Raw genomic sequence first — 11960 nt, forward strand, 5'->3', positions numbered from 1 at the left:
GAACGGCGCGGGGCCGGTGGTGAAGCTTCACAGGCCAGTGAGAGCTTGTCGGGTAGGATGGAAGATACTGGCACCCAGTGCAGGTGGCGAGGATATGAAGAGATAGAAAAGACAACCGCTGGCGCGAGCGGGGAGGAGTTTGTTGTTTTCGAAACAGGTTTGCGGCGTGAACGGCGTGAGAAAATCGGGAGAAAATCGTGGGGTGGTGCATGCAGGTTGACGGCAGGACTGGACTGGACTGGACTGGTAGGATCAGTAGATGGATGCACGGGATTCCGCAGGAAAGAGCCGAGTCCTGAGTCCTGGCCAGTGCAGAGTGCAGAGTAGACTTCGCTTGCCGCGCCGCGCCGGGGGGGGAAAGCAGGGCGTATTACGAAGTTGTCTGCAGGCGGCGGTGCGCAGTGACGGACGACGGCATGCCAGATGCCAGCCGCAGCAAGCAAAAGGGACGGACGACTGATGATGATTCGGATGGGCCAGATGGGCCAGATGGGCCAGATGGGGAATGTGCAATTACGAGGCCGTCGAGTCGGATTTTGGATCGGACTTGGTCATCCCATGCATATGCCTGAGCCTTGTGCCTTGTTTCTTGTGCCTATGCCTGTGTCCTGTGCCTATGCCTATGCCTGGGCCTACGCCTACGCCTATGCCTTTTGCTTATGCCTTATGCCTTATGCAGGTATGCCAGACGACCAGACGTACCAGACTCAACATTGAAAGTACCAAGACCGGTCCTCTCCACATACGATGCCCGTCGACGTTGCGTTTATTACAGCCAAGCAAAACGGTACCCAAACGGGCTAGCGCCTCCTTGAACCGGCACAACAACTACTCAAACACGCATCGCTTCGACATCACATTACATTGCATCACATTACATCGCATCACATTACATCGCATCGCATCGCATCGCATTTCCCGTGCTTTTCCCGTCGAAATCTTGCAAGCGCTCTTGCTCGAGCCTCTTCCATGTCTTACACCGTCTGCAGCGCTGAACCCCGGTGAGGAATTGGCAGGAAAGCTTTCAGTCAGAAGAGTCAAGCGCCAACAAACCTGCGACCGTGATGTTGCCAACAAACAACATCTTCACAAAGTACCAACCACCAGCGACATCTACAAGCTTTGTGTGTGCATGGATGTAAAGCTGACGACTCGGAAGCTTTGGGTCATTTCGAGCTGAAGCTTCACATCTGCATGCAATCAACGGCCGCAGCAAGTTTGGGCCTCCCAGCCATGCGTGCGTGGTATATTGCCATGCCATCAAAAGCATCGCTTATAGTGTCTACCTGCCGATGCGAGCATGTTCTAAGAGAATTTTCTAGTACGAGTAATTCTCACGCTGTCACAAACGAAAAAAAGATGACGCAGCAGCAAAAACTTCAACAAACCAAAGCGAAGAGCGCCATTCTTCCGTCTTTTAATACAGCTCCGCCCAATCTTGAACGCCAAACTGATGCCTCAAATTGTTCATGCATGACGCCGTCGTACAAGAACACATCCATACTACCCGTCCCCATTAATGTCATACGTTGGAGTCATTGTTGTCATCCCCTCCACCCCCCAATCGTTTCACTGTCCGGATGATATTGATTGTAAACGTCATGGACCAGGACATGAGGCCAATGAGCTGAAAGGCAGCCAGAACCTTGGACAGATGTGTAAGCAAAGCATGCCACGTGGTATGGTATGTGAGACTTTCAAAGGCCAACGCCGTGCTGGCAGACTTGAATATGATGAAGAACAGGTCCAACAGTATCAGCGAGATTTTTGACATGGCAGAGCGGAGACCAAGAGGCTTCCCGGTGTACTCATCCCAAATCATGTATCCAATGTAGGGTACGGCCAGGCAATCCACAACAATGGCGACGACGGACTGTGTGCGCTCCGCATTACGAACTTGCAGGGTGTTTTCCAGCTGATATATGCGAGCTGACATGCCGAGAGCCAAAACCGAAGTGACCATGACGCCGAGCCGGAAGAAGAAGGGGGAGAGCGGGTGCTGCGTGATTCCATTCCAGACTCGCTTCGACAAAGCAGCGGATCTTCGACCATCCTTGCCCCGCCCCTCTGCGTGGTGGAACTGAACCTTGATCTCGCTGTTGAAATTCGGCTGGAGGCGGTCCAAGGCATCGTAGCTGACGACTTGCGACACCTCGTTGGTCCTGCCGCCCCAAGAGGAAGAACGTACAAAGTCGGACCAAGACAAGGAACTCTGCGGCGACGCGGCCTTGTACTTGGAAACTATGACGGGCTCAGAGGAACGAAGGTGATCCCACTTGCGGCCACGCATCGAGGCCCGACCGTACCGGAGGATATGAGGGATCCGTGACGTTGCCTTTCGAGCGGCGCCTAGTTGCGGGTCATCCTCCCACGCGACGAAACCATCTCTGGAAACTCGGCGCTGCGGCTCGACGGGCGCAAAGTTGCTTTGGTGCTGTACAATCCGAGCCGGCAGTTTCAGGAGACGGAGCTGCTCGTCGCTGACCGGTCCATATCTCGCCTCGTAGGAATCAATCCAGGCTGTGTTGACATGGTCATGCTCCGTTAGTTCCGGGCGTTGGAAGGTGTTGGTTGGGGGGTGAGGGATGTGGGCACATACGAGGCAGAGAACGGGGCGGTCGCAATCGAAAGCCTGAATCGATGGTAGAGTTTTCAAAGGTGCGCGCTGACGAAGACGGCTCAGACGACGCCATGGTCACGACTCACCAGTCTCTGCGCTCACCACGCAGGGACTAGTTGAGCGCTTGACGGGATTGTCGTCTAAAGAGTCGACCGTTTTCATGGTTTGGTTTTTAGCGCGCCATGCATCCAACGCTGTGGCGACGGTTGAACGTGCGTAACGATGTTTGGCGCCCCGGTCGTCGCGCGATTCACGTTGGCTTGCTGGCTTGGAGAGCCCGGGCGACTTTTGACTCCCGCCTTTCACCTCTTAAGCGTGCGGAATCTGAGATGGTCAGGTGAGGTTCCAGGAGTTAGTGCAGAACCTTGGTCACCAGGCCACTGACGACATGGACTTCGGAACCTGCCTGGCATTAGGTTAGGATGTAACGTACGGACGTACCTTGGGTACCTAAGGTACCTACCAGGTTCAGGATGAACCTGGTAGGTTGTCCCCTGGTCCGTCCGTCCGGTGGGGCGGCAGATATTGACGTCTTGGTCACCTGACGGCGCGACAACATCCGCCCACCTCAACCCTCTGGATCCTCCACAGACGCGCGTGTCCAGACCAGACTCCATCCAGACTCCAGCCCCCAGACCCTCGACCGTGGACAAGCTCAAAGCCTAGGGTCCAGCAGATGCATCGGTACGGGCTCTTCACATGATGCTCATCTCCTACGCCTTCAGAGATTTCTTGCAGAAGCCCCCAACTTATGCACGCCCAGTCACTCTAGCAGTTACCCGAGACGCGCCAGCGCCATCCCACGGCAAGCTTGCGAAGCCAGCTTAGATGGGACCAAAGGCAAGCTACGCCATCCTACCCCAGCCCTGATTTGGCCTTGCTCTGCCTGCCTTGGTTCTTCTGCCTTGGCTTTTCTGCTGCATACCCTTTTGGCAGAATGAAACAAGGGTCAAAAGCAAGGGGCAGTGGACTTCAGGTGTTTGCTCGAGGAATATCAGATGGCAACATCAACCACAATGACCCCAACGAGATGCTTCTTCAATCTAAGCCACCAGCACGCTCAGCTACTCCACACGCTTCCGGATACGTTCCGAGCCGGCAAGAAATAGCCGAGTTTGCCAAACTCCCAATCCCTGGTCCCGGTGCCAGAGCCATCGCCAGCCCTCGCCCGCAAGGACAGCTGAGAAGCATCCACCGCGTTGGATCGCCGGCGGTGAAACGCGGGTATTCGTCTCCTAAGCGCCAGTCCATAGAAGCCAATGTCCAGACTGCCCACCTGCAGCATGACATATTCTCTGGATCGCAGCTCGGAGAGCACTTTATGACTTCTGGTTTTACAACCCCGGTTGATGAATCTTCGGCTGTGGCTGTCACCCAGCATCCAGAGATTAAAGTAGAGGAGCAGCAGTTGCAGCCCAGTCATCTTCCAAGTCTACCACTGGCTCCTGGCCCATCATCAAAGGCCGACGGTCAACAATTCTCTTTCCAGGCAGCAGATGGTCGACTCTCTGTTGTTTCCGGGCATCAACGCTACAATACCTCACACATGAGGGACGGATTTTACGGCAACGACCTTCGACATGGATTCAAGGCTCCCGCGCTGCCAACGCTGACGTATAATCTCTCAGCATTACCGATGCAAGGACAGCCCAGGCTCCCGATGCGCGGAACCCGCACCAATCGAGGGCTGTCCTCGCAACCACGCGCCCTTGCCATTCAAGAAGAGGGTTTTCAAGACGACTTGGTTCAAGTTGACGATGGGAAATGGGGAAATCAGATAATGACGAGGAATGGCGAGTCTGGTCCTGCACACGACTCTGACGACGAGGTTGATAATCTGGGCGGCTTTGCCGAGAGGATAGCCGCTTCCGGGGTCCGGAGACCCAGCGGACTAGGCACCAGACCTGCACGAGACGACGCAAAGTCCAACAAGGTTGCACAAGGCTTTTCTTCCAGAGACAGAAAGCATAGCCGACCCAGCGTGGACTATGACGATGACGTCTTGAGTACAATGACATTTCAAAATCTAATGGACGAACCCTTTGACCTTGTGCCACGGATCCGTGGGGCAAGCAATGAGGAAACAAGCGCAACGAACCTCGCAACAAGACTTGAGCTCATCCAAAGTCAGGGAGACCACGAGCAACGTCAGCTCTTTAAAAACATGACCATCGACGAGTGGGAGGACGCGGGTCAATGGTTCGTGGATCAGTTCGCAAGCATCATGACACGCTTGCGAGAGGCTCGGCGGGGAAAGCGACGAACAGTCGAAGCCTTTGAGGCGGAAGCATCTCAGCGCGAAGAGGCCATCCGTTTGCGGACCAACGTCATTGACAAAAAGCTGAACAAGATGAAACGAGACGGGCAACGCGTGGTGCGCTACAAGGAGTTGTGAATCATGCGGGCCAGAAGACTGGTGTTTTTTTTTTCTTCATTTTTTTTTTTTTTTTCAAAAACTTATTGTTACCCGTTCCACTAGACGAGGGGGAATGTATGCTCGCATATGTCATGTCAAACGAGGACGGATTTTTCGCAAAATGGGCAACGGCATGTAAGAGCAGGGACTTGCTTTGCTTGGAGTACGTGGCATGTAAGGCGTAAGGCGCTTTTTATTCGGGCCTGTGCCCCCGACTGATTCACTTTTTGCTTCAATACGATTCCGATGAGCGAGGCGCCATGATGATCGAACTGAACAGATGCTCAGCCGTGGCTTGTCCAGCAATGTATCCGGGCCCGTGCCGTCGTGCTTGCAACTCGGGTTTTCTCGGATTCAGCGCAAGCTGACCTCTCCATCCTGCCGCTTCTTTGCTTCCCCGATGTCGTCTCGGGACAAGTCTCATCCGACAGGCTCGACGTCACTGGGATACCACCGATGCCGTCTCCGCGAAAGCCTCATCCTCATCCCCGGGACGCTGGCGCTGTTCGCTGAGTCAGCCAAGTCCAAGCGCAAGCCGCCGTCTAGGATACTCGGTGCTGGTTGATTTCGTCTCCCTCTAACCGACAAGGCTCTCCCCAGGGAGCTCTGCGGCGCAAGAGGTCCATTCTACGACATGGAGGTCACAGTTGAGCGGTGCAGGTGAGGAAGCGCGCAGCAAAGAAGAACAAGATGGATCTGGTGAAGAGCCGCATTGCGCCAATGGTACGTGTTTGGCGAGACGGGCCAAAACCGCGCGGGAAGATGCACGCGACGAGGATGGCATCGAGAAGATGGGCTTTATTCCTGAAGAAGGAAGTACCTCGAGTAGTATGGGAAATAGGCTCATACTTGCGCTGAAGCTGAATGCCACAAGTCAATTCGTTGGGTTATTGATCACCCGACTTTTCAGTTGGGAGAGCTCGGGTTGCCGAACAAGCGGATCACCACAGTTACGGCCACAAAGAAGTCGATTCAGGCAGCTCGACGTGAAGACTCGAGAGGGTATGCAAATCAATCAAGAGCGAGTGGCGATGGGTGAGCCATCATGAACCTGGGCAGCTATCGCGAGATGGCGAATCAGGCCATCTTGGCTCGCAAGAGGTCAATCGGGTTGCAGATGGGAATGAGGGCACTGCAAGTCGTCTGTAGCTTATCGAGAACGAATCCTGAAGCGTCAGGGTATATATAACCTGCTAGCATCGTCGATGAGAAGCCGATGAGAAGCCGTCTCTTGAGTCTTGACAAGCAACTTGTGCGAATGCCGACGGTTGGATGTTTCGTTACCAAAGCAGAAGCTAAAGAATCAAGACACCTGGATGTTAAATTCATTTTATCTACATGTATACTTTGCTCGACTCTAAACGGGGGAATGAGGGCTTGTTATTTCGGCAAAAAAAAAGTGCAACAGCGCTTCGAAGCTCCGTCTATAAGGTAAACTAAGCCAAGCCACCACAGCCCGACACCATTGGTTAGGTTACGTGGCAGTATCATCGGTGTGCTGGCGCAACGGTAGCGCGTAGTCCTCCTATTTCTCCCGGGAAATGTGGAACAACCAAGACTAAGGCTCAGGGTTCGAGTCCCTGGTATACCGTACGCGTTGATTTTTTGCCCTTTTCAAATGCTGGCGTCCGACCCATGTCGTAAGGTCGTGTTCTCAATGGGATGGATGGTCTTTGGTGGTCTTTTCCCCCTCTCTCTTGCATCCTTTTTAGAGAATGCAGTTTGTTTTCTTCTGCGTTTCCCGACATGCACTATACTGCCAACCCACTTCTATTCCATCTCTGGGCGTTGCTTTCTTCGCGGCAACCGCCGACATCAGCTCGGATCGTGAGCTATACACACCGCAGTCGCGTAATCTCCATCATGGCTGATGGATATCAAAGCACTGACATCCTCCCCCTCACCATTTGCGGCTCTAATCCTCGCCACGGGCGGACCACTCCCCAACCGTTGGGCCTTGCCCATCCGTCTCTCAATCACGACGTCGTGGAACGACAGCTGTCTGTGGGGATGAGCCTTGATAGCCGCCTCTTTTGCCGCAAATCTATTAAAGCGCAGCAACCACCACGAAAATAAAAGAGTGCGAAAGAAAGGTTTGTACCATCAGCTCATACGACCAAAGACACAAAAAAAAAAAAGGGCAAAAAGAAAGGTAGGAGAAAAAGAGAGACCGTTGGGATCATTCTTTCCGTAGGCTTAGGCCCGAGGCATCAAGACTCACCTCCCCGCCAGAAAAGCAGCCGTCTCCCATGGCGGCGTTTCTCCGCCTCGGCCGCCTATCTGCGCATCTTTGGCCAGGATTGTGCCTGGGCTGGGGTCGAGACGCGCCTTGTGGCTCTCAAGTTCCTCGGGGGCCAAGATGCGATTGATGAAGCGCGTTCGTCGTGGGCTGTCGAGAATTCGGCGGACGCGCGAGATCTGACAAATGTCGGTGCCGACATTTAACGGGAATGGAAAGGCGCGCAAGGGCAAGGGCGGTTTCATTTGAGCGTCAATGCCTTTTGCGTGAGAAGCAGGCTCGACGCTAAGTTGGTGAAGGGGAGTTGATGGATGATTCCAGTCTGATTGCCGGGTGCTGCTTGGTGCTCCTACAGTGGCTACAGTGGCTACAGTGGCTACAGTGCGTGAGCTGTGAGCTAGGCCCTTGTGGTCGGCAGGTCTTATCGATAGCCGAGATGTGGAATTACGTCACATGGTGCACGCACAACACTTGCACTGCGAAATTGTTGTCATCCTACGGAGTACAGGTACCGAATACGGCACGGACCCAGGATACCTAGGTACATATATCGCTACTTTAGGTTAATTAGTACGGACTTATTAGCTTATTAGACTAGCATGACGGAGAAATGTCAATCGCGTCGTCACGTCAGTCAGCCATCAGCGGGGGTTGGGGAGACATTTCCTCATCCGAAACCCGAGCCGTTTGCCAAGTAAAGCGCAGACGGAGCACCAGGGGTGCCCATGTCTATTTTTGCTTCCTGGCATTACATGGTGCTTGGGAGCCTCGGGCCTGGACCTGGACATGGACACACTGCACAGCCGTCCGTCGTCACCGCGTTTCGGCCGGCAGAGGCTCGGCTTTCCATGCCCGTGAACAGGTCCGGACATCTTGGGTCTCCCACAGAACCAACAGGAATCATCCGCCACGAAAAAGAAGGAGAAGAATCAGAAACACACGCGATCCCAAGGCGCCTCGCCTCAGCGTGCAACCCGAGGGTTTCTCTCGTCGGCGCGGCGTCGCCTCGAAAAAAAAAAAAAGGCCGAAAATGACAGCTGGACAGAGAGATTTTGCGATTGGCTCCACAGGCTACAAGGTTGGTGAAACAGTGGGTGTGGTTCGTCAGGGCTGACGTGACACACAAGTCCCAGTGTCCCGCAACAAGGAGCAGCTTGCATGTGACGATACGTCCCGACTACTCCGTACTCCGTGCGCGGTACGCGGTACCCCCAACCCAGGAATGAAGAATGGCATTCGGGACGCATCATCTTTCTCCTTTTCAAAACTCCCACCCTTCCGATCCTTGTCGAACCCGCAGCATCATGCCATGCTGCCCAGGGCTTCGTCGTTCCCCAGAAGCGTCAATGGCTTGTTTCTCTGTCGATACTGTCGTCCTTGGCAACCTCTTTCCCGTCAACTAACCCCGGCCTAATCTTCCGTCCCGCTTGGCTCCCGCCCTGCTTCGCCAAGAACTGTTGGGCTTGCAGTCTGCAGTCGGTCACATCAGTCAGTCAGTCCAGCCGCCCCGTCAATGTCCACGAGTGTTCCTCGGACGGCCAGACTCAACCAACTTGCCCTCTTGCCCTCTTGCCCTCCGCTCGCGAACCGCCAACATGGAGCCGCGGCCGTCTCCTGGCCCAGACGAGCAGGATGCGCTGCGTGCGATGAGCCGAACCCCCCATCCCTATCACCACCCGAGCTCAGAGTTGCCGCATGCCGCCGAGCGCTTCAACACGGATGCCCACGCCCCGGCGTCCCTGCATGTCGATTTCCAAGCCCGCCAGCAACGCACCAGCGCCCACTCGTCCCCAACCGCCTTCCCGTCTTTTCTCAAGGACTCGGCTCCATGCAGCGACAGCGGCACAGAAGCCGACGACGAACACTTCCTCAAGGGCCTTCCCGCACCCAAAGCCAGGCTGCACAAGGGCCTCAGGGACGGCAATGAACCCATATCCAGCCCCACGACTCCCCTGCCTTCGCCAGCCATCCTCGACCATGAACAGATCCGGGCCATGTCGGACAAGCTGTCTTCAAGGCACGTCCCGGCCAGGAAGCGCGGCTTTGAGCTCCTGCGGCGGAATAGGATTCTGGTGCGACGAGCAACCGAGGCAGGCATCGTGGTTTCCCTAGGATACGTCGTGGTAACGAGCCCTCACGTTTCCCCCTTGTTCCGCGTCTGGCGCAAAGGTACGAGCACCCCCCCTGTGGTCCCCAGCGTGAATCCAGTCGCCTCCTAACATGCATGCCGTGTGCAGACTTTGAATTCCTGGCCTTGCTATACGCCGCTCTCCTGCTTCTTTACCCGTTGCGCCTCTTGGCTTGGTCCTGGCGAAACACAACTACTTGGGCGTGGCCTCCCTTGCGAATCCCCTCCCACTTTGACCCGGCTCCCTTGTTTTATCCGGCTTCCATAACGATCCTCGTTTCCCTTTTGGTCGCGCAAAACAATCCAGGTGCCATTCTTCCCAACATCATCCTGGGCATCAGCTCCATCCCGCAAGCTCTCATACCCGTGGTTGACCTTTCTGCATCATACGACTTGCTGCATTGGCTGCTGTCCTGCCTGCCCCTTGTTTGGGGCTCCTGGAAACTGGACCCATCCCGACACCATCCGACCTACCATTTCCTGTCAGGAGAGGCACTTGTGCTGCTGTATCCTGTTCACCAGACACTGTGTATTGTGCTGCACCATCTCACCACAACCAGCCTGTTGACCGCCGAGCTTCAGCTACTGTCTATTGCGCTGATCAATGTCCTCGTGTTGTCCGCATCTCCCCAGGCCAAGATCCTCAAGGGTCTTCTCTGGGGCGGTGGTCTGGCGGTGCTTGTCCTGTGCGGGCCAGCCATCCGACGGGGCATAGCGCTGGCGCGAGTTCCCAAGTGGAGGTTTCAAAGACCTGTCGGCTCCCAGAAATCCAGGCTTTGGAAGGATATCCGCAAAATGTTTTCGTTGCATCGCATAAAAAACGAAATGGCAAGAGGGGCCCTGGGCGGCAGCAGCAGCAGCAGCAGCGCCGCCGCCGCCGCCGCCGCCGCCGCCAACAACAACAACAACAACAACAACAACAACAACAACAACATCAACAACGCCGCCACCACCACCACCACCTCCACCACCACCACGACTACTTTTGATGACTCTCTCTATTACACAGCCTCGTCATCGGTCGACGAGGAGGATGATGTCCTCATATTCAGAGGCCCATGGAGGGTTCAAACCCTAGGCTCAACTGCTGCCAACGCGAAGCCTAGAAAGCAATTTGTCACCGCATCCGCCGCAACACAGCCCCTGGGACTGTTGAACGGCACTTCCAGACGACACACCTTGTCACATTTTGACCTATCTGGCAGGAAGCATGCGCCGTCACACACACCATCTGGAAGAAGGAAGCGAGCTGCGTCTCTATCCATGCGACCCTACGTCCGATTGACGCAGGGCCAAGCAACCGTGAGAAAATGGGTATACGCTGCGTACGTTTACGTCTGCATCGTGGGCATCGTCTTTGCCGGGGTGCGTACGTATGTTCAGCTGTATGCTCTCGACGGGCAGGAGCCAATCGGCTGGGCCCTTGGCTACCTCTTGGGGGACCTGCCGTGGTTCCGCTTCCAAATCGTGAGCGCCAACCTCGAACGATGGATCTGCCTCCCAGCTCGTGCTGCACAAGCTGCAGGTAAGCATTGCCATCTCGGCTGGGTCCAGCACCTGAGAGGTGACGACTTTGGGGAGGCGAATACCCGACTGATCCTCAGCGCCTACTGGCTGACGATCCTCGTCTTTGGCCTTGTTGTCGTGTTCCAACTGAAGCAGACTTATGAGGTCGACACGAGACGCAAGGTGTTCCATTTCATGATGGTGGGAATGTTTCTCCCCGCCACGTACGTTGATCCAACGTATGCGGGCTTGGCGCTGTCGCTGATCCTCGCGATTTTCCTGATACTGGATCTTCTCCGGGCCAGTCAGCTACCTCCGTTATCGAAACCCATCGCTTCCTTTCTCGCGCCGTACGTGGACGGGAGAGACTTTCGCGGGCCCGTCGTCATCTCGCACATCTTTTTGCTCATCGGATGCGCCATCCCCCTCTGGCTTGCCCTTGCCTCCCTGTCTCGCACGGGATCGGGCTGCCTCGCTGGCTGGGAAGTGCCGACAAGAGACGTGAGCATGGTGTCTGGCGTTGTCTGCGTCGGGTTGGGCGACGCTGCGGCTTCGCTCATCGGTCGGCGATACGGCCGCCACAAATGGCTATGGGGCGGCGGCAAGAGTCTGGAAGGAAGCTTGGCCTTTGCCGCGGCTGTCTTTGCGGGCCTGGCCGCCGCCGGGACGTGGCTTCGAGTCGGCGGATGGCCCACGAGCAACGGACCAGCCATGAGCATCTTGTCCAGCGCCAGGAACGCAGGGATTTGCGCCTCGATGGCGAGTCTTACGGAGGCTGTGCTGACGGGGGGCAATGACAATGTGATTGTGCCCGTCATGTTGTGGACCTGTGTCAAAAGCCTTGGTATATAGCAACATGGTGACATGACTGGACGAAAACGCGACTTGGAGACATGAAGCTGATTCAAAAAGAGGAAAACCGGGGAGGAGAAAAAAAAAGGAAGGGGGGGGGGGGGGGGCCAGCCCTCATGATGCTGATATAAAAGAAGCCCTATATGCGTGACGCATATTTACCTAATACATCATCATGCTTTATGACTATATATGTATT

General features: G+C 55.4%; 4 protein-coding genes across 4 annotated transcripts; 2 read left to right on the forward strand and 2 right to left on the reverse strand.

Annotated features, from left to right (window-relative positions):
* Positions 1-1522: 1522 nt before the first annotated feature.
* Positions 1523-2693, reverse strand: UV8b_04244 (uncharacterized protein; the record flags this gene model as incomplete). Its single annotated transcript, XM_043141742.1, has 2 exons — positions 1523-2520; positions 2600-2693. 2 exons carry the CDS (start codon positions 2691-2693, stop codon positions 1523-1525), a joined length of 1092 nt encoding a protein of 363 aa, XP_042997676.1.
* An 864-nt stretch (positions 2694-3557) lies between these two features.
* On the forward strand, positions 3558-5015 carry UV8b_04245 (uncharacterized protein; the record flags this gene model as incomplete). The annotated part of the gene is made up of 1 exon (XM_043141743.1): positions 3558-5015. The coding sequence occupies one exon, from the start codon at positions 3558-3560 to the stop codon at positions 5013-5015; it is 1458 nt and encodes a 485-aa protein (XP_042997677.1).
* A 1836-nt stretch (positions 5016-6851) lies between these two features.
* Positions 6852-7520, reverse strand: UV8b_04246 (uncharacterized protein; the record flags this gene model as incomplete). Its single annotated transcript, XM_043141744.1, has 2 exons — positions 6852-7080; positions 7258-7520. The coding sequence occupies 2 exons, from the start codon at positions 7518-7520 to the stop codon at positions 6852-6854; spliced, it is 492 nt and encodes a 163-aa protein (XP_042997678.1).
* A 1350-nt stretch (positions 7521-8870) lies between these two features.
* UV8b_04247 (uncharacterized protein) lies at positions 8871-11761 on the forward strand (the record flags this gene model as incomplete). The annotated part of the gene is made up of 2 exons (XM_043141745.1): positions 8871-9444; positions 9513-11761. The coding sequence occupies 2 exons, from the start codon at positions 8871-8873 to the stop codon at positions 11759-11761; spliced, it is 2823 nt and encodes a 940-aa protein (XP_042997679.1).
* Positions 11762-11960: the final 199 nt, after the last annotated feature.

This window comes from Ustilaginoidea virens, chromosome 3 (assembly GCF_000687475.1).
Source record: "Ustilaginoidea virens chromosome 3, complete sequence".
NCBI lineage: Eukaryota > Fungi > Ascomycota > Sordariomycetes > Hypocreales > Clavicipitaceae > Ustilaginoidea > Ustilaginoidea virens.